Here is a 26,798-nt window from a genome sequence, read left to right as displayed (position 1 = left end):
GCATCTAATGTTCAAAACATCTGAAGAACTATGAACTATGAACTGTCTGTGTGTTTTAGTGATTTCACTCCACAGAGCAGACCCGGCTAGGATAAACTGACTAAATGGGTAGTTAAAATGAGCCGGGGGGAACCATTTTTGGGGGGGGGGGGGGTTCGTGCAAATGGAATTATATTAAATTCTGCTTACATCACGCTCTCCCACAAAAAAAAAAAAACATAACATTGAAATGCAGAGACTCGGAGATCACTGGGTGCTTTTGAAGTGACAGGTTGGCTGTGATATCTGTATTCGTGTAACACAGGTTCCTTCGAGCCGTCGTAAGGACACAGATTCAGCAGGAGACAGGCAGGAAGAGGTGCAAATGAGGATTTATTTACAGAGCGCTGGTGTATCAAGGAAGATGGTGATATTTACAAAATATATATACAAAGATCTGTCTTCAAAATGTCAGCATTAAAAAGAAAAAGCCTCTCGTCAGGTATAACCTGTCTGAACCAATAAAGCACAGCTGGGGTGTACCAGGCTCAGATACAGCCTCCCCTTAGTTACCCAACAGCTGGGGTGTACCAGGCTAAGATACAGCCTCCCCTTAGTTACCCAACAGCTGGGGTGTACCAGGCTCAGATACACCTCCCCTTAGTTACCCAACAGCTGGGGTGTACCAGGCTCAGATACAGCCTCCCCTTAGTTACCCAACAGCTGGGGTGTACCAGGCTCAGATACAGCCTCCCCTTAGTTACCCAACAGCTGGGGTGTACCAGGCTAAGATACAGCCTCCCCTTAGTTACCCAACAGCTGGGTTGTACCAGGCTCAGATACAGCCTCCCCTTAGTTACCCAACAGCTGGGGTGTACCAGCCTCAGATACACCTCCCCTTAGTTACCCAACAGCTGGGGTGTACCAGGCTCAGATACACCTCCCCTTAGTTACCCAACAGCTGGGGTGTACCAGGCTCAGATACACCTCCCCTTAGTTACCAAACAGCTGGGGTGTACCAGGCTAAGATACAGCCTCCCCTTAGTTACCCAACAGCTGGGGTGTACCAGGCTCAGATACAGCCTCCCCTTAGTTACCCAACAGCTGGGGTGTACCAGGCTCAGATACAGCCTCCCCTTAGTTACCCAACAGCTGGGGTGTACCAGGCTCAGATACAGCCTCCCCTTAGTTACCCAACAGCTGGGGTGTACCAGGCTCAGATACAGCCTCCCCTTAGTTACCCAACAGCTGGGGTGTACCAGGCTCAGATACAGCCCCCCCCCCCCTCCCCCTTAGTTACCCAACAGCTGGGGTGTACCAGGCTCAGATACAGCCTCTCCTTAGTTACCCAACAGCTGGGGTGTACCAGGCTCAGATACAGCCTCCCCTTAGTTACCTACACCACTCCCCTTATTCTGGTCTCTACACCCCTCACCCCTCCCCTTATTCTGGTCTCTACACCCCTCCCCTTATTCTGGTCTCTACACCCCTCCCCTTATTCTGTACTCCACACCCCTCCCCTTATTCTGGTCTCTACACCCCTCCCCTTATTCTGGTCTCTACACCCCACTCCCTATTCTGGTCTCTACACCACTCACCCCTCCCCTTATTCTGGTCTCTACACCACTCCCCTTATTCTGGTCTCTACACCCCTCACCCCTCCCCTTATTCTGGTCTCTACACACCTCCCCTTATTCTGGTCTCTACACCACTCCCCTTATTCTGGTCTCTACACCACTCCCCTTATTCTGGTCTCTACACCCCTCCCCTTATTCTGGTCTCTAAACCACTCCCCTTATTCTGGTCTCTACACCACTCCCCTTATTCTGGTCTCTACACCCCTTCCCTTTATTCTGGTCTCTAAACCCCTCCCCTAATTATGGTCTCTAAACCACTCCCCTTATTCTGGTCTCTACACCACTCCCCTTATTCTGGTCTCTACACCCCTCCTCTTATTCTGGTCTCTACACCCCTCCCCTTATTCTGGTCTCTACACCCCTCCCCTTATTCTGGTCTCTACACCCCTCCCCCCTCCCCTTATTCTGGTCTCTACACCTCTCACCCCTCCCCTTATTCTGGTCTCTACACCCCTCCCCTTATTCTGGTCTCTACACCCCCCCCCCCCCCTTATTCTGGTCTCTACACCCCTCCCCTTATTCTGGTCTCTACACCCCTCCCCTTATTCTGGTCTCTACACCCCTCCCCTTATTCTGGTCTCTACACCACTCCCCTTATTCTGGTCTCTACACCCCTTCCCCTTATTCTGGTCTCTACACCACTCCCCTTATTCTGGTCTCTACACCCCTCCCCTTATTCTGGTCTCTACACCACTCCCCTTATTCTGGTCTCAACACCACTCCCCTTATTCTGGTCTCTACACCCCTCCCCTTATTCTGGTCTCTAAACCACTCCCCTTATTCTGGTCTCTAAACCACTCCCCTTATTCTGGCCTCTACACCACTCCCCTTATTCTGGTCTCTACATCCCTCCCCTTATTCTGGTCTCTACACCCCTCCCCTTATTCTGGTCTCTACACCCCTCACCCCTCCCCTTATTCTGGTCTCTACACACCTCCCCTTATTCTGGTCTCTACACCACTCCCCTTATTCTGGTCTCTACACCCCTCCCCTTATTCTGGTCTCTACACCCCTCCCCTTATTCTGTTCTCTACACCCCTCACCCCTCCCCTTATTCTGTTCTCTACACCCCTCACCCCTCCCCTTATTCTGGTCTCTACACCACTCCCCTTATTCTGGTCTCTACACCCCTCACCCCTCCCCTTATTCTGGTCTCTACACCCCTCCCCTTATTCTGTTCTCTACACCCCTCACCCCTCCCCTTATTCTGTTCTCTACACCCCTCACCCCTCCCCTTATTCTGGTCTCTACACCACTCCCCTTATTCTGGTCTCTACACCCCTCACCCCTCCCCTTATTCTGGTCTCTACACCCCTCCCCTTATTCTGTTCTCTACACCCCTCACCCCTCCCCTTATTCTGTTCTCTACACCCCTCACCCCTCCCCTTATTCTGGTCTCTACACCACTCCCCTTATTCTGGTCTCTACACCCCTCACCCCTCCCCTTATTCTGTTCTCTACATGTTTAATGATGCTTGAGACATGACATGCCAAGAGTGTGCAAATCTGTCATCAAGGCAAAGGGTGGCTACTTTGAATGATATAAAATCTAAAATATATTTAGATTTGTTCAACACTTTTTCGGTTCCTAAATTATTCCATATGTGTTATTTCATAGTTTTGATGTTTTATTCTACAATGTAGAAAATAGTAAAAATAAAGAAAAACCCTTGAATGAGTAGGTGTGTCCAAACTTTTGACTGGTACTGTACTGTCACACACACTGAACACACACACACACCTTTCCAAGCCTTCTTTGCAAACCACACGCTCAACAAAACAAACATTATCGTGTGTTTTCTTGCCTCTCAGAAGGGATGTTAATATAATACAAGCAGTAGGAAAACCCACAAGGATTCAGGCAATTATTATTACCCCTCTGTCTCTCTCTCTCTCTCTCTCTCTCTCTCTCTCTCTCTCTCTCTCTCTCTCTCTCTCTCTCTCTCTCTCAGTGTCTCTCTCTCTGTCTCTCTCTCCGTCTCTCTCTCTCTCTCTCTCTCTCTGTCGCTCTCTCTCCCTCTGTCTTTCTCTCTTCCTGTCTGTCTCTCTGTCTCTCTCTCTCTCTCTCTCTCTCTGAACAGAGGTGTTGTTGATGTGCTAGCAGCTAACCTGTATTCCCCCACAGGCTTCTCTCACGCTCCCCTCCTACACTATTATTTATCCTTTTCCATCCTCTCTCTCCTTCTTCCCCTCTACCCATCTCTCTCTCCCTCTTCCCCTCTCCCTCTCTCTCCCTCTCTCCCTCCCTCTTCCCCTCTACCCCTCCCTCTCTCTCCCTCTTCCCCTCTACCCATCTCTCTCCCTCCCTCTCTCTCCCTCTTCCCCTCTCCCTATCTCCCTCTCTCCCTCCCTCTTCCCCTCTACCCCTCCCTCTCTCTCCCTCTTCCCCTCTACCCATCACTCTCCACCCTCTCTCTCCCTCTCTCCCTCTCTCTCTCCCTCACTCTCTCTCTCTCTCCCTCTTCCCCATCACCATTCATCCAAGCAACAATCCCCCAGTAACCATACCTCCCCCTGTCTTCCCTACATATCTATTTGCTCCTGTCTCCCCTACATATCTATATGCCCCTGTCCTCCCTGTATTTCCTACACATATCATTCCCTCGTCTTCTCCTGTCTGTTCCTGCCCATGCTAAGAGCTATCTGATGAAAAATTAATGGGCTCACATTATTGATGCAGCCTGGAGATTGTTTCATTCATGATTGGTGATAAAACACCACCTTCCATCCCTCTACCTCTCCTCTCCTCCATCTCTCTACCTCTCCTCTCCTCCATCTCTCTACCTCTCCTCTCCTCCATCTCTCTACCTCTCCTCTCCTCCAGTCCTTTCCTCCATTCCTCTACCCCCATCTCTTTATCGCTCCTCTCCTCCATCCCTCTACCTCTCCTCTCATCCAGTCTTCTCCTCCATCTCTTTATCGCTCCTCTCCTCCATCCCTCTACCTCTCCTCTCATCCAGTCTTCTCCTCCATCTCTTTATCGCTCCTCTCCTCCATCCCTCTACCTCTCCTCTCATCCAGTCTTCTCCTCCATCTCTTTATCGCTCCTCTCCTCCATCCCTCTACCTCTCCTCTCATCCATCTCTCTACCTCTCCTCTCCTCTCCTCCATTCCTCTACCCCCATCTCTCTACCTCTCCTCTCCTCCATCTCTCTACCTCTCCTCTCATCCAGTCTTCTCCTCCATCTCTCTACCTCTCCTCTCATCCATCCCTCTACCTCTCCTCTCCTCTCCTCCATTCCTCTACCCCCATGTCTCTACCTCTCCTCTCCTCCATCCATCTAACTCTCCTCTCATCCAGTCTTCTCCATCTCTCTACCTCTCCTCTCCTCCAGTCCTCTCCTCCATCCATCTACCTCTCCTCTCATCCAGTCTTCTCCTCCATCTCTCTACCTCTCCTCTCATCCATCCCTCTACCTCTCCTCTCCTCTCCTCCATTCCTCTACCCCCATGTCTCTACCTCTCCTCTCCTCCATCCATCTACCTCTCCTCTCATCCAGTCTTCTCCTCCATCTCTCTACCTCTCCTCTCATCCATCCCTCTACCTCTCCTCTCCTCTCCTCCATTCCTCTACCCCCATGTCTCTACCTCTCCTCTCCTCCATCTCTCTACCTCTCCTCTCATCCAGTCTTCTCCTCCATCTCTCTACCTCTCCTCTCCTCCAGTCCTCTCCTCCATCCATCTACCTCTCCTCTCATCCAGTCTTCTCCTCCATCTCTCTACCTCTCCTCTCCTCCATCCCTCTACCTCTCCTCTCCTCCATCCCTCTACCCCTCCATCTCTCTACCTCTCCTCTCCTCCATCCCTCTACCTCTCCTCTCCTCTCCTCCATCCCGCTACCTCTCCTCTCCTCCATCCCTCTACCTCTCCTCTCCTCTCCTCCATCCCTTTATCCCTCCATCTCTCTACCTCTCCTCCATCTCTCTACCTCTCCTCTCCTCCATCTCTCTACCTCTCCTCTCATCCAGTCTTCTCCTCCATCTCTCTATCTCTCCATCTCTCCTCCATCCCTTTATCCCTACATCTCTCTACCTCTCCTCTCCTCCATCTCTCTACCTCTCCTCTCCTCCATCTCTCTACCTCTCCTCTCCTCCAGTCCTCTCCTCCATCTCTCTACCACTCCTCTCCTCCAGTCCTCTCCTCCATCTCTCTACCACTCCTCTCCTCCAGTCCTCTCCTCCATCTCTCTACCTCTCCTCTCCTCCAGTCCTCTCCTCAATCTCTCTACCTCTCCTCTCCTCCATCTCTCTGCCTCTCCTCTCCTCCGCTAGTCCTCTAGAGAGACGTACTGATGAGACTGGCTGTGTGGGAATGTTACACGGTTTCTCATCACACAACCACCAGCATAACCTGGCCACATCATTGCGTCATTGTGCATCGCTTCAGTGTCTGTCTCTCTCTGTGTGTGTCTGTGTGTATGTGTGTGTAGTTTATGGGTGTATATTAGGGATTAATGGGCTTGCAAACTGGTGGTTGTTAATCGTTCTGTTTTTCTCATGCCTGGGTCGCTCAGAGAGAAAACGTAAATTGTCTCCACGAGCAGATACCGTAAAGCTCTGTGTATAGGCTGTTTGTTGGGACATAGCGTAAATCTCTGTGTATGGGCACACACCTGTTTGTTGGGACATACCGTAAATCTCCGTGTATAGGCACACACCTGTTTGTTGGGACATACCGTAAATCTCTGTGTATAGGCACACACCTGTTTGTTGGGACATACCGTAAATCTCCGTGTATAGGCACACACCTGTTTGTTGGGACATACCGTAAATCTCTGTGTATAGGCTCACACCTGTTTGTTGGGACATACCGTAAATCTCCGTGTATAGGCACACACCTGTTTGTTGGGACATACCGTAAATCTCTGTGTATAGGCACACACCTGTTTGTTGGGACATACCGTAAATCTCTATGTATAGGCACACACCTGTTTGTTGGGACATACCGTAAATCTCTGTGTATAGGCACACATATGTTTGTTGGGACATACCGTAAATCTCTATGTATAGGCACACATATGTTTGTTGGGACATACCGTAAATCTCTGTGTATAGGCACACATATGTTTGTTGGGACATACCGTAAATCTCTGTGTATAGGCACACACCTGTTTGTGGGATATACCGTAAATCTCTGTGTATGGGCACACACCTGTTTGTTGGGACATACCGTAAATCTCTGTGTATAGGCACACATCTGTTTGTGGTATATACCGTAAATCTCTGTGTATAGGCACACACCTGTTTGTTGGGACATACCGTAAATCTCTGTGTATAGGCACACATATGTTTGTTGGGACATACCGTAAATCTCTGTGTATAGGCACACATATGTTTGTTGGGACATACCGTAAATCTCTGTGTATAGGCACACATCTGTTTGTGGGATATACCGTAAATCTCTGTGTATAGGCACACACCTGTTTGTTAACTTCATGTTAAGTCTAATCTATCATACAAACACATTTCAAAAGACAACTCCCATTTCTCCCTTGAGAATCGATTTGCTTCACCATGAAAGTGTGAGAGAGTTTTTTTAATAAAATCCGTAGTTTCAACTCAAGGGGATGTTATCTACATTCAGCCAACTGTCAACTCAAGGGGATGTTATCTACATTCAGCCAACTGTCAACTCAAGGGGTTGTTATCTATATTCAGCCAACTGTCAACTCAAGGGGTTGTTATCTACATTCAGCCAACTGTCAACTCAAGGGGATGTTATCTACATTCAGCCAACTGTCAACTCAAGGGGTTGTTATCTATATTCAGCCAACTGTCAACTCAAGGGGTTGTTATCTACATTCAGCCAACTGTCAACTCAAGGGGTTGTTATCAACATTCAGCCAACTGTCAACTCAAGGGGTTGTTATCTACATTCAGCCAACTGTCAACTCAAGGGGTTGTTATCTACATTCAGCCAACTGTCAACTCAAGGGGTTGTTATCTATATTCAGCCAACTGTCAACTCAAGGGGTTGTTATCTACATTCAGCCAACTGTCAACTCAAGGGGTTGTTATCTATATTCAGCCAACTGTCAACTCAAGGGGTTATTATCTACATTCAGCCAACTGTCAACTCAAGGGGTTGTTATCTACATTCAGCCAACTGTCAACTCAAGGGGTTGTTATCTACATTCAGCCAACTGTCAACTCAAGGGGTTGTTATCAATATTCAGCCAACTGTCAACTCAAGGGGTTGTTATCTACATTCAGCCAACTGTCAACTCAAGGGGTTGTTATCTACATTCAGCCAACTGTCAACTCAAGGGGTTGTTATCAATATTCAGCCAACTGTCAACTCAAGGGGCTGTTATCTACATTCAGCCAACTGTCAACTCAAGGGGCTGTTATCAACATTCAGCCAACTGTCAACTCAAGGGGTTGTTATCTACATTCAGCCAACTGTCAACTCAAGGGGCTGTTATCTACATTCAGCCAACTGTCAACTCAAGGGGTTGTTATCTACATTCAGCCAACTGTCAACTCAAGGGGTTGGTATCTACATTCAGCCAACTGTCAACTCAAGGGGTTGTTATCTATATTCAGCCAACTGTCAACTCAAGGGGCTGTTATCTAAATTCAGCCAACTGTCAACTCAAGGGGTTGTTCTCTATATTCAGCCAACTGTCAACTCAAGGGGTTGTTATCTACATTCAGCCAACTGTCAACTCAAGGGGTTGTTATCTACATTCAGCCAACTGTCAACTCAAGGGGTTGTTATCTACATTCAGCCAACTGTCAACTCAATACCTTGCTTTTTCTCCAGAGGAAAGTCTCTCAGGATGAAGGATTCTGCTTCCTTAGACTTCACTGAGTCCAGTGGTACTTTCACACACACACACACACACACACACACACACACAGCGAGCAGCGAGCACAGCGAGTAAGACTGTGACACGGTGACAGGAAAACATAACTATCACTTCCAGGTCGGAGCACGACAAAGTCACCGCCACCGGAATCTTCAGGATTACCCAGAGGCCAGTGCGGGCCTTCTGAACGGAACCCGCGTGACGTCTGATTGTCAGAACGTTGTGGGGACGTCGGAGGCCCACGCTGGGTAATAGGCCAACTCACTCTCTCATACTCTCTCCTTCCTTGGGTGGTTTTCGTCTGACATTTAGTGGACTGATCAAAATAGACTGAAGCCCGGGGAAGGATTTAACATGAACATCGTTCAGCCTGCTACTTTCTGCCTCTTTTAAATCCCTCTTTGTTTTGCCCTTCTCACCAAGCGGTTTTTAAAGTCAGCGTTCTGTAAAGTAGAAAGAAACATCAAAGCCCAGCAGAGGACCAGCAGGTGATTCTTTTTCATTGACAATGTTTCACATCACAGATCTTTCTCTGCGTCTGAAAAAGGCTTTTATGCACACAGCTTTTAGTCAGATCTGTTGGCTGGGATCTGGCTGTGTTCTGGCTGTGTTTTGTAAGAGCTGGGATCTGGCTGTGTTCTGGCTGTGTTTTTGTAAGAGCTGGGATCTGGCTGTGTTCTGGCTGTGTTTTGGCTGGCAGTGTCCTGACAATGTCCACCCACACCCCCTGGCAGTGTCCTGACAATGTCCACCCACACCCCCTGACAGTGTCCTGATAACACCATATAAATGTCCACCCACACCCACTGACAGTGTCCTGACAATGTCCACCCACACCCCCTGACAGTGTCCTGACAATGTCCACCCACACCCCCTGACAGTGTCCTGACAATGTCCACCCACACCCCCTGACAGTGTCCTGACAATGTCCACCAACACCCCCTGCCAGTGTCCTGACAATGTCCACCCACACCCCCTGACAGTGTCCTGACAATGTCCACCCACACCCCCTGACAGTGTCCTGACAATGTCCACCCACACCCCCTGACAGTGTCCTGACAACACCATATACATGTCCACCAACACCCCCTGACAGTGTCCTGACAATGTCCACCCACACACCCTGACAGTGTCCTGACAATGTCCACCCACACCCCCTGACAGTGTCCTGACAATATTCACCCACACCCCCTGACAGTGTCCTGACAATGTCCACCCACACCCCCTGACAGTGTCCTGGCAACACCATATACATGTCCACCCACACCCCCTGACAGTGTCCTGGCAACACCATATACATGTCCACCCACACCCCCTGACAGTGTCCTGACAACACCATATAAATGTATATGCATCTGGATGACAAGCTTCTTGAGGACACACACACACACACACACACACACACACACACACACACTCCCATGACATACCCATGATGGAGACGTCATACTCAATGAGTAGCGTAGCCTCCTGTCCACACTGTTTGAGGATGGACATGGCCTCTGCATGGGATGTCCCGTGAAGACGGATCCCATCGATACTCAGGAGCCTGTCCCCTGGCTTCACCGTACCCTCCCTAAGGAGAGAGGAGAGGAAGGGAGGGAGGGAGAGGAGAGGGGGAGGAGAGGGGGAGGGAAGGAGGGAGAGAGGGAGGAGAGAGAGGGAGGGAGGGAAGGAGGGAGGGGGAGGAGAGGGGAGGGAAGGGGAGGAGAGGGGGAGGGAAGGGGAGGAGAGGGGAGGGAGAGGGCAGGGGGAGGGAAGGGGGAGGGAAGGCGGGAGGGAGAGGGGAGGGGGAGGGGGAGGAGAGGGGGAGGAGAGGGGGAGGGGAGGGGAAGGAGGGAGAGAGAGGCAGGGGATGGAGGGAGGGAAAGGAGATGGGGAGGGAAGGAAGGAGGGAGGAGAGAGGGGAGGGAAGGAAGGAAGGAGAGAGAGAAAGAGAGAGAGAGGGGGGGAGGGATAGAGAAGATGTCAGTCAGTGAGCTGTGAATTCTCCACTATGACAGAAAATATAAATTGCTATATTTGGTTTCCACAGGTGAGCTAACCGCTAACAGCTAACCGTCCAGCATGATGTGACACTGGAAATGAATCTCCACGCTGTCTCTGCCTTTGATCAGGTTTTATCAGAAACAACCTGTGACAACCGCTAGAATGGAATCCTTTCCTCCTCACTGGAAGTGTGAACACTGAAGCTACATCCTGATTAGACACACTTCTCCTGGTGGATTTAACATGGTGGAAACTACCTCCAGACGATGCTTTTAAACGCTGGGTGGGGAGTGTGCTGCTGGATGGGGAGTGTGCTGCTGGATGGGGAGTGTGCTGCTGGATGGGGAGTGTGCTGCTGGATAGGGAGTGTGCTGCTGGATGGGGAGTGTGCTGCTGGATGGGGAGTGTGTTGCTGGATGGGGAGTGTGCTGCTGGATAGGGAGTGTGCTGCTGGATGGGGAGTGTGCTGCTGGATGGGGAGTGTGTTGCTGGATGGGGAGTGTGCTGCTGGATAGGGAGTGTGCTGCTGGATGGGGAGTGTGCTGCTGGATGGGGAGTGTGCTGCTGGATGGGGAGTGTGCTGCTGGATGGGGAGTGTGCTGCTGGATAGGGAGTGTGCTGCTGGATGGGGAGTGTGCTGCTGGATGGGGAGTGTGTTGCTGGATGGGGAGTGTGCTGCTGGATAGGGAGTGTGCTGCTGGATGGGGAGTGTCATTAGAAAGACTTCCTTGACTGATCCTTCAACACGGTCCATTAATAGACTGTTTATAGGGAGGGAGGAGACGGAGAGAGAGACGGAGAGAGGGAGAGAGAGAGAGACGGAGAGAGAGAGAGAGAGAGAGAGACGGAGAGAGAGAGAGAGGGAGAGAGACAGAGAAAGACGGAGAGAGATAGATGGAGAGATGGAGAGAGAGAGGGAGAGATAGAGAGAGAGAGAGGGAAAGAGAGAGATAGAGAGAGAGATTGAGGGAGCAAGAGGGAGAGAGAGAGAGAGAGAGATTGAGGGAGCAAGAGAGAGAGATTGTATATATACATACACTGTATATATATATAATATGACATTTGTAATGTCTTTACTGTTTTGAAACCTCTGTATGTGTAATGTTTACTGTTAATTTTTGTTGTTTTTCACTTTATATATTCACTTTGTATGTTGTCTACCTCACTTGCTTTGGCAATGTTAACACATGTTTCCCATGCCAATAAAGCCCTTGAATTGAATTGAATTGAATTTAATTGAATTGATTGAGGGAGCAAGAGGGAAAGGGAGAGAGAGAGAGAGAGAGAGAGAGAGAGAGAGAGAGAGAGAGAGAGACACCTCTCCTATCCTCCTCTCCTCTCCTCTCCCAGCTCTTCTCTGTCTTACAATGAGGGCAAAAACAACATTTGAGAGGGTACGCAAAGGGGTACGGGACAATAACACGTTTGGGGACCACTGCTCTACACCTTAACCTTGAACTCTGCTGATGTTTCAAACAAGGTCAAAGTAATGTCACAATGAATGGATACAAGTCAGATCATTGAACTATCTGTGATCTGCTACTCATGTCTAGAATCTGATACACCAGCACTATCTGTGATCTGCTACTCATGTCTAGACTCTGATACACCAGCACTATCTGTGATCTGCTACTCATGTCTAGACTCTGATACAGCAGCACTATCTGTGATCTGCTACTCATGTCTAGACTCTGATACAGCAGCACTATCTGTGATCTGCTACTCATGTCTAGACTCTGATACAGCAGCACTATCTGTGATCTGCTACTCATGTCTAGACTCTGATACAGCAGCACTATCTGTGATCTGCTACTCATGTCTAGACTCTGATACAGCAGCACTATCTGTGATCTGCTACTCATGTCTAGACTCTGATACACCAGAACTATCTGTGATCTGCTACTCATGTCTAGACTCTGATACAGCAGCACTATCTGTGATCTGCTACTCATGTCTAGACTCTGATACACCAGCACTATCTGTGATCTGCTACTCATGTCTAGTCAGTGATACAACATCTCACCTGTCAGCAGGTCCACCTGGCCTGATCGTCGTTATGACAACGGGGCGGGATTTGTTCCTGTCCTCGTGGGCTCCTCCTAAACCAACCAACAGACAGTTATCACACAAACAGGTGGGTACGGTAACCAAGGATACATATAATTGATTTGTGCTATAAGAGATCACTGAAGAACCAAGGTAATACTGTAGTACCTGATCACAAAGGAAAACTGTTTAAATGAAACTTCTACACAGGAAACACAGTAGCAATACATTGGCTTTCACGGCAGGAAGGACTTATTGATTTAGAAACAGAAAGGGCAATTGAATACTTCAACACACTTGTAGAATTGATGACGGAGAGTAATGAGCTGTGGCAACATCTCTGTAGCGTCGACCTTCAAGTTAACTTCCCTCTCTTCAAAGACCGAGGATAATTCACCAAGGGAGCATCACAAATGGAACCCTATTCCCTATATAGTGCACTACTTTTGACCAGAGCCCTATGAACCCTAAAATTAGCAGTGTAGGGAATAGGGTGCTATTTAGGTCACATTTCTAAAAGTTTGTTCCTATTCGTTTTAATGAAGCCTCATTCCAACTGGGTAAATAGAGTCAACTAGAAGGTCCTATTCTGTAGTCATATTCAGATCACTTTCCTTTCCTCCGTACCCCAGTCAAACGGCTTCACACACACACAAACACACACACACACACACACACACACACACACACACACACACACACACACACACACACACACACACACACACACACACGTACCTCGGATGACAAAGCCGAACGTATTGCCTTCTTTGTGCAGAGTCACCTCAACGCTTTTGAACATCAGCCCAGAGCCCTGAACAGCTGAGGAGAGAGGAGCAAACACTATATGAACACATCACTACCTCCACAGTTACATCATTACACAGTCTGGGAGAGGAGGCATCATTACACAGTCTGGGAGAGGAGACATCATTACACAGTCTGGGAGAGGAGACATCATTACACAGTCTGAGAGAGGAGACATCATTACACAGCCTGGGAGAGGAGGCATCATTACACAGTCTGAGAGAGGAGGCATCATTACACAGTCTGGGAGAGGAGACATCATTACACAGTCTGGGAGAGAGGAGACATCATTACACAGTCTGAGAGAGGAGGCATCATTACACAGTCTGAGAGAGGAGACATCATTACACAGTCTGGGAGAGGAGACATCATTACACAGTCTGGGAGAGAGGAGACATCATTACACAGTCTGAGAGAGGAGACATCATTACACAGTCTGAGAGAGGAGGCATCATTACACAGTCTGAGAGAGGAGACATCATTACACAGTCTGGGAGAGGAGACATCATTACACAGTCTGGGAGAGGACATTACACAGTCTGGGAGAGGAGACATCATTACACAGCCTGGGAGAGGAGGCATCATTACACAGTCTGGGAGAGAGGAGACATCATTACACAGTCTGGGAGAGGAGACATCATTACACAGTCTGAGAGAGAGGAGACATCATTACACAGTCTGGGAGAGGACATTACACAGTCTGGGAGAGGAGACATCATTACACAGTCTGGGAGAGAGGAGACATCGTTACATAGCCTGGGAGAGAGGAGCAAACACTATATGAACACATCACTACCTCCACAGTTACACCATTACACAGTCTGGGAGAGGAGACATCATTACACAGTCTGAGAGAGAGGAGACATCATTACACAGTCTGGGAGAGGACATTACACAGTCTGGGAGAGGAGACATCATTACACAGTCTGGGAGAGAGGAGACATCATTACACAGTCTGGGAGAGAGGAGCAAACACTATATAAACACATCACTACCTCCACAGTTACATCATTACACAGTCTGGGAGAGGAGACATCATTACACAGTCTGGGAGAGGAGACATCATTACACAGCCTGGGAGAGGAGACATCATTACACAGTCTGGGAGAGGAGACATCATTACACAGTCTGGGAGAGGAGACATCATTACACAGTCTGGGAGAGGAGACATCATTACACAGTCTGGGAGAGGAGACATCATTACACAGCCTGGGAGAGGAGACATCATTACACAGTCTGGGAGAGGAGACATCATTACACAGCCTGGGAGAGGAGACATCATTACACAGTCTGGGAGAGGAGACATCATTACACAGTCTGGGAGAGGACATTACACAGTCTGGGAGAGGAGACATCATTACACAGTCTGGGAGAGGAGACATCATTACACAGTCTGGGAGAGGAGACATCATTACACAGTCTGGGAGAGGAGACATCATTACACAGTCTGGGAGAGGACATTACACAGTCTGGGAGAGGAGACATCATTACACAGTCTGGGAGAGGAGACATCATTACACAGTCTGGGAGAGGAGACATCATTACACAGCCTGGGAGAGGAGACATCATTACACAGCCTGGGAGAGGAGACATCATTACACAGTCTGGGAGAGAGGAGCAAACACTATATGAACACATCACTACCTCCACAGTTACATCATTACACAGTCTGAGAGAGGAGACATCATTACACAGTCTGGGAGAGGAGACATCATTACACAGTCTGGGAGAGGAGACATCATTACACAGTCTGGGAGAGGAGACATCATTACACAGTCTGTCTGAGAGAGGAGACATCATTACACAGTCTGTCTGGGAGAGGAGACATCATTACACAGTCTGTCTGGGAGAGGAGACATCATCACACAGTCTGTCTGGGAGAGGAGACATCATTACACAGTCTGTCTGGGAGAGGAGACATCATTACACAGCCTGTCTGGGAGAGGAGACATCATTACAGAGTCTGTCTGGGAGAGGAGACATCATTACACAGTCTGCCTGGGAGAGGAGACATCATTACACAGCCTGTCTGGGAGAGGAGACATCATTACACAGCCTGTCTGGTAGAGGAGACATCATTACAAAGCCTGGGAGAGGAGACATCACTATACAGTCTGGGAGAGGAGACATCATTACACAGCCTGGGAGAGGAGACATCATTACACAGCCTGTCTGAGAGAGGAGACATCATTACACAGTCTGTCTGGGAGAGGAGACATCATTACACAGTCTGGGAGAGGAGACATCATTACACAGTCTGAGAGAGGAGACATCATTACACAATCTGTCTGGGAGAGGAGACATCATTACACAGTCTGGGAGATGAGACATCATTACACAGTCTGAGAGAGGAGACATCATTACACAGTCTGAGAGAGGAGACATCATTACACAGTCTGTCTGGGAGAGGAGACATCATTACACAGCCTGTCTGGGAGAGGAGACATCATTACACAGTCTGGGAGAGGAGACATCATTACACAGTCTGAGAGAGGAGACATCATTACACAGTCTGTCTGGGAGAGGAGACATCATTACACAGTCTGGGAGATGAGACATCATTACACAGTCTGAGAGAGGAGACATCATTACACAGTCTGGGAGAGGAGACATCATTACACAGTCTGTCTGAGAGAGGAGACATCATTACACAGCCTGGGAGAGGATACATCATTACACAGTCTGGGAGAGGAGACATCATTACACAGCCTGGGAGAGGAGACATCATTACACAGTCTGAGAGAGGAGACATCATTACACAGTCTGTCTGGGAGAGGAGACATTTTACACAGCCTGGGAGAGGAGACATCATTACACAGTCTGGGAGAGGAGACATCATTACACAGTCTGGGAGAGGAGACATCATTACACAGTCTGGGAGAGGAGACATCATTACACAGTCTGGGAGAGGAGACATCATTACACAGTCTGGGAGAGGAGACATCATTACACAGCCTGGGAGAGGAGACATCATTACACAGTCTGGGAGAGGAGACATCATTACACAGTCTGGGAGAGGAGACATCATTACACAGCCTGGGAGAGGAGAGGAGACATCATTACACAGCCTGAGAGAGGAGACATCATTACACTGTCTGGGATAGGAGAGGAGACATCATTACAAAGTCTGGGAGAGGAGAGGAGACATCATTACACAGCCTGGGATAGGAGAGGAGACATCATTACACAGTCTGTCTGTGAGAGGAGACACCATTACACAGTCTGGGAGAGGAGACATCATTACACAGTCTGTCTGGGAGAGGAGACATCATTACACAGTCTGGGAGAGGAGACATCATTACACAGTCTGGGAGAGGAGACATCATTACACAGTCTGGGAGAGGAGACATCATTACACAGTCTGGGAGAGGAGACATCATTACACAGTCTGGGAGAGGAGACATCATTACACAGTCTGGGAGAGGAGACATCATTACACAGCCTGGGAGAGGAGACATCATTACACAGCCTGTCTGGGAGAGGAGACATCATTACACAGCCTGGGAGAGGAGACATCATTACACAGTCTGTCTGGGAGAGGAGACATCATTACACCGTCTGGGAGAGGAGACATCATTACACAGTCTGGGAGAGGAGACATCATTACACAGTCTGAGAGAGGAGACATCATTACACAGTGTGGGAGAGGAGACATCATTACACAGTCTGTCTGGGAGAGGATACATCATTACACAGTCTGGGAGAGGAGACATCATTACACAGTCTGAGAGAGGAGACATCATTACACAGTCTGTCTGGGAGAGGAGACATCATTACACAGTCTGTCTGGGAGAGGAGACATTACACAGTCTGTCTGGGAGAGGAGACATCATTACACAGTCTGGGAGAGGAGACATCATTACACAGTCTGAGAGAGGAGACATCATTACACAGTCTGGGAGAGGAGACATCATTACACAGTCTGGGAGAGAGGAGACATCATTACACAGTCTGGGAGAGGACATTACACAGTCTGGGAGAGGAGACATCATTACACAGCCTGGGAGAGGAGGCATCATTACACAGTCTGGGAGAGAGGAGACATCATTACACAGTCTGGGAGAGGAGACATCATTACACAGTCTGAGAGAGAGGAGACATCATTACACAGTCTGGGAGAGGACATTACACAGTCTGGGAGAGGAGACATCATTACACAGTCTGGGAGAGAGGAGACATCGTTACATAGCCTGGGAGAGAGGAGCAAACACTATATGAACACATCACTACCTCCACAGTTACACCATTACACAGTCTGGGAGAGGAGACATCATTACACAGTCTGAGAGAGAGGAGACATCATTACACAGTCTGGGAGAGGACATTACACAGTCTGGGAGAGGAGACATCATTACACAGTCTGGGAGAGAGGAGACATCATTACACAGTCTGGGAGAGAGGAGCAAACACTATATAAACACATCACTACCTCCACAGTTACATCATTACACAGTCTGGGAGAGGAGACATCATTACACAGTCTGGGAGAGGAGACATCATTACACAGCCTGGGAGAGGAGACATCATTACACAGTCTGGGAGAGGAGACATCATTACACAGTCTGGGAGAGGAGACATCATTACACAGTCTGGGAGAGGAGACATCATTACACAGTCTGGGAGAGGAGACATCATTACACAGCCTGGGAGAGGAGACATCATTACACAGTCTGGGAGAGGAGACATCATTACACAGCCTGGGAGAGGAGACATCATTACACAGTCTGGGAGAGGAGACATCATTACACAGTCTGGGAGAGGACATTACACAGTCTGGGAGAGGAGACATCATTACACAGTCTGGGAGAGGAGACATCATTACACAGTCTGGGAGAGGAGACATCATTACACAGTCTGGGAGAGGAGACATCATTACACAGTCTGGGAGAGGACATTACACAGTCTGGGAGAGGAGACATCATTACACAGTCTGGGAGAGGAGACATCATTACACAGTCTGGGAGAGGAGACATCATTACACAGCCTGGGAGAGGAGACATCATTACACAGCCTGGGAGAGGAGACATCATTACACAGTCTGGGAGAGAGGAGCAAACACTATATGAACACATCACTACCTCCACAGTTACATCATTACACAGTCTGAGAGAGGAGACATCATTACACAGTCTGGGAGAGGAGACATCATTACACAGTCTGGGAGAGGAGACATCATTACACAGTCTGGGAGAGGAGACATCATTACACAGTCTGTCTGAGAGAGGAGACATCATTACACAGTCTGTCTGGGAGAGGAGACATCATTACACAGTCTGTCTGGGAGAGGAGACATCATTACACAGTCTGTCTGGGAGAGGAGACATCATTACACAGTCTGTCTGGGAGAGGAGACATCATTACACAGCCTGTCTGGGAGAGGAGACATCATTACAGAGTCTGTCTGGGAGAGGAGACATCATTACACAGTCTGCCTGGGAGAGGAGACATCATTACACAGCCTGTCTGGGAGAGGAGACATCATTACACAGCCTGTCTGGTAGAGGAGACATCATTACAAAGCCTGGGAGAGGAGACATCACTATACAGTCTGGGAGAGGAGACATCATTACACAGCCTGGGAGAGGAGACATCATTACACAGCCTGTCTGAGAGAGGAGACATCATTACACAGTCTGTCTGGGAGAGGAGACATCATTACACAGTCTGGGAGAGGAGACATCATTACACAGTCTGAGAGAGGAGACATCATTACACAATCTGTCTGGGAGAGGAGACATCATTACACAGTCTGGGAGATGAGACATCATTACACAGTCTGAGAGAGGAGACATCATTACACAGTCTGAGAGAGGAGACATCATTACACAGTCTGTCTGGGAGAGGAGACATCATTACACAGCCTGTCTGGGAGAGGAGACATCATTACACAGTCTGGGAGAGGAGACATCATTACACAGTCTGAGAGAGGAGACATCATTACACAGTCTGTCTGGGAGAGGAGACATCATTACACAGTCTGGGAGATGAGACATCATTACACAGTCTGAGAGAGGAGACATCATTACACAGTCTGGGAGAGGAGACATCATTACACAGTCTGTCTGAGAGAGGAGACATCATTACACAGCCTGGGAGAGGATACATCATTACACAGTCTGGGAGAGGAGACATCATTACACAGCCTGGGAGAGGAGACATCATTACACAGTCTGAGAGAGGAGACATCATTACACAGTCTGTCTGGGAGAGGAGACATTTTACACAGCCTGGGAGAGGAGACATCATTACACAGTCTGGGAGAGGAGACATCATTACACAGTCTGGGAGAGGAGACATCATTACACAGTCTGGGAGAGGAGACATCATTACACAGTCTGGGAGAGGAGACATCATTACACAGTCTGGGAGAGGAGACATCATTACACAGCCTGGGAGAGGAGACATCATTACACAGTCTGGGAGAGGAGACATCATTACACAGTCTGGGAGAGGAGACATCATTACACAGCCTGGGAGAGGAGAGGAGACATCATTACACAGCCTGAGAGAGGAGACATCATTACACTGTCTGGGATAGGAGAGGAGACATCATTACAAAGTCTGGGAGAGGAGAGGAGACATCATTACACAGCCTGGGATAGGAGAGGAGACATCATTACACAGTCTGTCTGTGAGAGGAGACACCATTACACAGTCTGGGAGAGGAGACATCATTACACAGTCTGTCTGGGAGAGGAGACATCATTACACAGTCTGGGAGAGGAGACATCATTACACAGTCTGGGAGAGGAGACATCATTACACAGTCTGGGAGAGGAGACATCATTACACAGTCTGGGAGAGGAGACATCATTACACAGTCTGGGAGAGGAGACATCATTACACAGTCTGGGAGAGGAGACATCATTACACAGCCTGGGAGAGGAGACATCATTACACAGCCTGTCTGGGAGAGGAGACATCATTACACAGCCTGGGAGAGGAGACATCATTACACAGTCTGTCTGGGAGAGGAGACATCATTACACCGTCTGGGAGAGGAGACATCATTACACAGTCTGGGAGAGGAGACATCATTACACAGTCTGAGAGAGGAGACATCATTACACAGTGTGGGAGAGGAGACATCATTACACAGTCTGTCTGGGAGAGGATACATCATTACACAGTCTGGGAGAGGAGACATCATTACACAGTCTGAGAGAGGAGACATCATTACACAGTCTGTCTGGGAGAGGAGACATCATTACACAGTCTGTCTGGGAGAGGAGACATTACACAGTCTGTCTGGGAGAGGAGACATCATTACACAGTCTGGGAGAGGAGACATCATTACACAGTCTGAGAGAGGAGACATCATTACACAGTCTGGGAGAGGAGACATCATTACACAGTCTGTCTGGGAGAGGAGACATCATTACACAGTCTGCCTGAATGTAAAGCTCTGCATCAGACCAGGGAGAGGAGACATGAAAGGAAAAGACACCGAGGTGAGGTGTGTTTGGTAAAGGTGGCTTTGAACGGAACAAAGGAATTGTGGGAACTCAGGACTCTGACTTCAGGCGGAAGATCCAGTTTCATCTAGTATACATCCAGCTTGACTCTATACTCATCCAATTCTATTGATTAGTATTTATCTATTGAACCAACCTATCTATTGAACCAATCAGCTCAACAGGACTAATGTATATATTGAACCAATCAGATCAACAGGACTAATGTATCTACTGAACCAATCAGATCAACAGGACGAATGTATCTATTGAACCAGTCAGATCAACAGGACTAATGTATCTATTGAACCAATCAGATCAACAGGACTAATGTATCTATTGAACCAATTAGATCAACATAATGTATCACTGACTATGAAGGACTGTATCATGTATAACAACGTGGTCCTAAAACAGTAGAACTCACAGACAGGTGGCAGCTCGTATTCCACCTCTAGAACCACGCGTTCTCCGACGTTCTTCAGCAGGCTGATGATCTCGTCGTGACGGAACTTGGTCAGATTGATCCCATTTACAGACTTGATGTAGTCGCCCACGTTGAGCTGGTCACTCCTACACAGAGAGAGATGGATGGTGTGGTAGAGGAGGGGAGGAAGACAGAGAGAGGGAAAGAGATTGAGACAATCAGAACAGAAGAAGAGAGAAACACAGAAAGAGAAAGATATGGAGACGACAGGATGAGAGAAACACAGAAAGATATGGAGACGAGGAGATGAGAGAAACACAGAGAGAGAAAGATATGGAGACGACAGGATGAGAGAAACACAGACAGAGAAAGATATGGAGACGAGGAGATGAGAGAAACACAGAAAGAGAAAGATATGGAGACGAGGAGATGAGAGAAACACAGAAAGAGAAAGATATGGAGACGAGGAGATGAGAGAAACACAGAAAGAGAAAGATATGGAGACGAGGAGATGAGAGAAACACAGAAAGATATGGAGACGAGGAGATGAGAGAAACACAGAAAGAGAAAGATATGGAGACGAGGAGATGAGAGAAACACAGAAAGAGAAAGATATGGAGACGAGGAGATGAGAGAAACACAGAGAGAGAAAGATATGGAGACGAGGAGATGAGAGAAACACAGAAAGATATGGAGACGAGGAGATGAGAGAAACACAGAAAGAGAAAGATATGGAGACGTGGAGATGAGAGAAACACAGAAAGATATGGAGACGAGGAGATGAGAGAAACACAGAGAGAGAAAGATATGGAGACGACAGGATGAGAGAAACACAGACAGAGAAAGATATGGAGACGAGGAGATGAGAGAAACACAGAAAGAGAAAGATATGGAGACGAGGAGATGAGAGAAACACAGAAAGAGAAAGATATGGAGACGAGGAGATGAGAGAAACACAGAAAGAGAAAGATATGGAGACGAGGAGATGAGAGAAACACAGAAAGATATGGAGACGAGGAGATGAGAGAAACACAGAAAGAGAAAGATATGGAGACGAGGAGATGAGAGAAACACAGAAAGAGAAAGATATGGAGACGAGGAGATGAGCGAAACACAGACAGAGAAAGATATGGAGACGAGGAGATGAGAGAAACACAGAAAGATATGGAGACGAGGAGATGAGAGAAACACAGAAAGAGAAAGATATGGAGACGTGGAGATGAGAGAAACACAGAAAGATATGGAGACGAGGAGATGAGAGAAACACAGAGAGAGAAAGATATGGCGACGACAGGATGAGAGAAACACAGACAGAGAAAGATATGGAGACGAGGAGATGGGAGAAACACAGAAACAGAAAGATATGGAGACGACAGGATGAGAGAAACACAGACAGAGAAAGATATGGAGACGAGGAGATGAGAGAAACACAGAGAGAGAAAGATATGGAGACGAGGAGATGAGAGAAACACAGAAAGAGAAAGATATGGAGACGACAGGATGAGAGAAACACAGAAAGATATGGAGACGAGGAGATGAGAGAAACACAGAGAGAGAAAGATATGGAGACGAGGAGATGAGAGAAACACAGAGAGAGAAATATATGGAGACGAGGAGATGAGAGAAACACAGAAAGAGAAAGATATGGAGATGAGGAGATGGGAGAAACACAGAGAGAGAAAGATATGGAGATGAGGAGATGGGAGAAACACAGAGAGAGAGTGTGTGACAGAAGCACCAGATCATCAGCAAACAGCAGACATTTGACTTCGGATTCTAGCAGGGGGAGGCCGGGTGCTGCAGACTTTTCTAGTGCCCGCGCCAATTCGTTGATATATATGTTGAAGAGGGTGGGGCTTAAACTGCATCCCTGTCTAACCCCACGACCCTGTGTGAAGAAATTTGTGTGTTTTTTGCCAATTTTTACCGCACACTTGTTGTTTGTTTACATGGATTTTATAATGTCGTATGTTTTACCCCCAACACCACTTTCCATCAGTTTGTATAGCAGACCCTCATCCCAAATTGAGTCGAAGGCTTTTTTGAAATCAACAAAGCATGAGAAGACTTTGCCTTTGTTTTGGTTTGTTTGGTTGTCAATTAGGGTGTGCAGGGTGAATACATGGTCTGTTGTACGGTAATTTGGTAAAAAGCCAATTTGACATTTGCTCAGTACATTGTTTTCATTGAGGAAATGTACGAGTCTGCTGTTAATAATAATGCAGAGGATTTTCCCAAGGTTGCTGTTGACGCATATTCCACGGTAGTTATTGGGGTCAAATTTGTCTCCACCTTTGTGGATTGGGGTGATCAGTCCTCGGTTCCAAATATTGGGGAAGATGCCAGAGCTAAGGATGATGTTAAAGAGTTTTAGTATAGCCAATTGTAATTTGTTGTCTGTATATTTGATCATTTCATTGAGGATACCATCAACACCACAGGCCTTTTTGGGTTGGAGGGTTTTTATTTTGTCCTGTAACTCATTCAATGTAATTGGAGAATCCAGTGGGTTCTGGTCTTTAATAGATGATTCTAAGATCTGTATTTGATCATGTATATGTTTTTGCTCTTTATTCTTTGTTATAGAGCCAAAAAGATTGGAGAAGTGGTTTACCCATACATCTCCATTTTGGATAGATAATTATTTGTTTTGTTGTTTGTTAAGTGTTTTCCAATTTTCCCAGAAGTGGTTAGAGTCTATGGATTCTTCAATTACATTGAGCTGATTTCTGACATGCTGTTCCTTCTTTTTCCGTAGTGTACTCCCTTCCATCCCTACATCCCCCTCTCTCTCTCTCACCCTCCCTTCTATCCCTACATTCCTCTCTCTTTCTCTCTTTCCCTCTCTCTCTCTCTCTCTCTCTCTCTCCCTCCCATCCCTACATTCCTCTCTCTCTCTCTCTCTCTCCCTCCCTTCCCTACATCCCTCTCTTTCCCTCCCTCCCTCTCTCTCTCTCCCTCCCTCCCATCCCTACATCCCTCTCTCTATCTCTCTCTCTCTCTCTCCCTCCCATCCCTACATCCCTCTCTCTCTCTCTCTCTCCCTCTCTCTCTCTCTCTCAGTGTGATGGAGAGGAGCAGTTGTCAGAGCGTGTAAAATGAGGAATCAGATGTGACCTGTGAGTTCAATGAACCAGTCAGCAGCTGACAGGAGGGAGGAGAGTGGTGTTTTAAACAGCATCAATTTATATAGCTAACACACACACACACACACACACACACACACACACACACACACACACACTAACACTGAACACACACACACACACATACATACACACACACATACTGAACACACATACAGAACACACATACACACACATACAGAACACACACACACACACGAACACACACACACATACAGAACACACACACACCCTTCCTATCTTTCTATACAATCCACACGCTCATGTGTGTGTGTGTGTGTGTGTGTGTGTGTGTGTGTGTGTGTGTGTGTGTGTGTGTGTGTGTGTGTGTGTTGTGTATGTGTGTTCTGTATGTGTGTGCGTGCGTGCGTGCGTGCGTGCGTGTGCGTGTGTGTGTGTGTGTGTGATGCTGGACATGTGTGAGTTACCTAGCAGCGATGCCTCCCTGGCGCAGGTTGGACACCCGAGGTTTTCCATCCTTGTCGACGCCCCCGGACACAGTGAGGCCGAGTGTGGTTCCCTCTTTCTTCATTAACTCTACAACACTGGAGCCCTTAAACTCATCTGAGAGAGGAGAGGAGGAAGAGGGGAGGAAGGGGGACAGGCGATGAGAGAGGTGCGGAGACCGAACAGGCCCCAACATGATGCAGAACACGAGATCCTTCCTCCTGTCCTCTCCTCCTCCTCCTCTGAAAAGGACTGTCAACACGCTGTCCTCAACTCCTTATCAGGAAGGAAGCAGCGGCAAGATGAACGGTTGAATGGTTTCTCTCTCTCTCCCTGTGTCTCTCTCTCTATCTATCTCTCCCAGTGTCTCTCTCTCTCTCCCAGTCTCTCTCTCTCTCTCTCTCTCTCTCTCTCTCTATCTATCTATCTCTCCCAGTGTCTCTCTCTCTCTCCCAGTGTCTCTCTCTCTCTCTCTCTCTCTCTCTATCTCTCCCAGTCTCTATCTCTCCCAGTCTCTATCTCTCCCAGTCTCTCTCTCTCTCTCTCTCTCTCTCTCTCTCTCTCTCTCTCTCTCTCTCTCTCTCTCTCTCTCTCTCTCTCTCTCTCTCTCTCTCTCTCTCTCTCTCTCTCTCTCTCTCTCTCTCTCTCTCTCTCTCTCTCTCTCTCTCTCTCTCTCTCTCTCTCTCTCTCTCTCTCTCTCTCTCTCTCTCCTGAAGTCATGTGACAGTCTCTTCAGTATTTCCCTCCCTCTGTCTCTTCTTCCCTCTCCACTTCCCCCAACGTCCTAATGCAAATCCTCTCTTCACCATCATACACAACAATACGGTTTCTCTCAGTCTCTGCATTGTCCACAGCTGCCTTGCAGCCTCTCTTCTTGTGAAATCCCTCTCTCCTCTCCTCTCCGCCTCTCCTCCTCTCTTCTCTCTCTCCTCATCCCTCTCTCTCTCTCCTCTCCCTCTCTCCTCCTCCTCTCTCTTTCTCCTCTCCTCTCTTCTCCTCGCCTCTCCTCTCCCTCTCTCTCCTCCTCTCTCTCTCTCCTCTCCCTCTCTCCTCCTCCTCTCTCTCCTCTCCTCTCTTCTCCTCGCCTCTCCTCTCCCTCTCTCTCCTCCTCTCTCTCTCTCATCCTCTCCCTCTCTCTCCTCCTCCTCCTCTCTCTCTCCTCCTCCTCTCCCCCTCTCTCTCTCTCTCTCCTCTCCCTCTCTCTCTCCAACTTCTCCTCTCTCTCTCCTCTCCCTCCCCCTCTCTCTCCTCTCCTCATCCTCTCTCTCTCCTCCCCCTCAACTCTCCTCCTCTCTCTCTCTCTCTCTTTTCCCCTACTCTCAGCCTCTCTTCACTGAGGAACAGTGTGAAATATCTCTACTCTCCTCTCCTTTCAGTCAGTCCATAAATAGTGATGGTAGGTAGGACAGAGAGTTAGTTGCTGGTTTCCTCCATGTCCTCAGGCTCCAGATAAAACAGACAGACACATCACATCTCACTTCAGCAGCAACATAAAAAGGAAATGTCCTAAATGGTACACTATTCCCTATATAGTACACTACTTTAGACCAGAGCCCTATTCCCTATATAGTGCACTACTTTAGACTAGAGCCCTATTCCCTGTATAGTGCACTACTTTAGACCAGAGCCCTATTCCCTATATAGTGCACTACTTTAGACCAGAGCCCTATTCCTTATATAGTGCACTACTTTAGACCAGAGCCCTATTCCCTATATAGTGCACTACTTTAGACCAGAGCCCTATTCCCTATATAGTGGACTACTTTAGACCAGAGCCCTATTCCCTATGTAGTGCACTACTTTCTACCAAGACCCATAGGGGACACTGTCTGTCTGTCTGTCTGTCTGTCTGTCTGTCTGTCTGTCTGTCTGTCTGTCTGTCTGTCGACTATCAGAGGACAGGGCTGTGGATGTCTCTGTGTCTGTCTGGAGACTATCAGAGGACAGGGTTGTGGATGTCTCTGTGTCTGTCCAACTGCCATGTTGAGGAGGAGATGTCTTTCAGAGAACAGGGTTGTATTGGACACAGAGAAGAACACCAGCTAGCTAATTCAG

General features: G+C 48.1%; 1 protein-coding gene across 12 annotated transcripts in view; it reads right to left on the bottom strand.

Moving 5' to 3' along the window:
• The window catches only part of LOC118938861 (glutamate receptor-interacting protein 1-like), a 738,669-nt gene that overhangs the window by 150,028 nt on the left and 561,843 nt on the right, over positions 1–26,798 (bottom strand). For all 12 annotated transcript variants that reach the window (XM_036945416.1, XM_036945417.1, XM_036945409.1 and 9 more), the window contains 5 exons: positions 24,725–24,860; positions 21,151–21,296; positions 13,201–13,284; positions 12,440–12,515; positions 9,858–10,003 (listed from right to left, as the gene is read on the bottom strand). In XM_036945416.1, coding sequence (XP_036801311.1) covers positions 9,858–10,003; positions 12,440–12,515; positions 13,201–13,284; positions 21,151–21,296; positions 24,725–24,860 — 588 coding nt within the window. The remainder of the gene's footprint in view (positions 1–9,857; positions 10,004–12,439; positions 12,516–13,200; positions 13,285–21,150; positions 21,297–24,724; positions 24,861–26,798) is intronic.

The sequence above is a fragment of the Oncorhynchus mykiss genome, chromosome 15 (assembly GCF_013265735.2).
Source record: "Oncorhynchus mykiss isolate Arlee chromosome 15, USDA_OmykA_1.1, whole genome shotgun sequence".
Lineage (NCBI taxonomy): Eukaryota > Metazoa > Chordata > Actinopteri > Salmoniformes > Salmonidae > Oncorhynchus > Oncorhynchus mykiss.
This window is presented reverse-complemented; position numbering and strand designations above follow the sequence as displayed.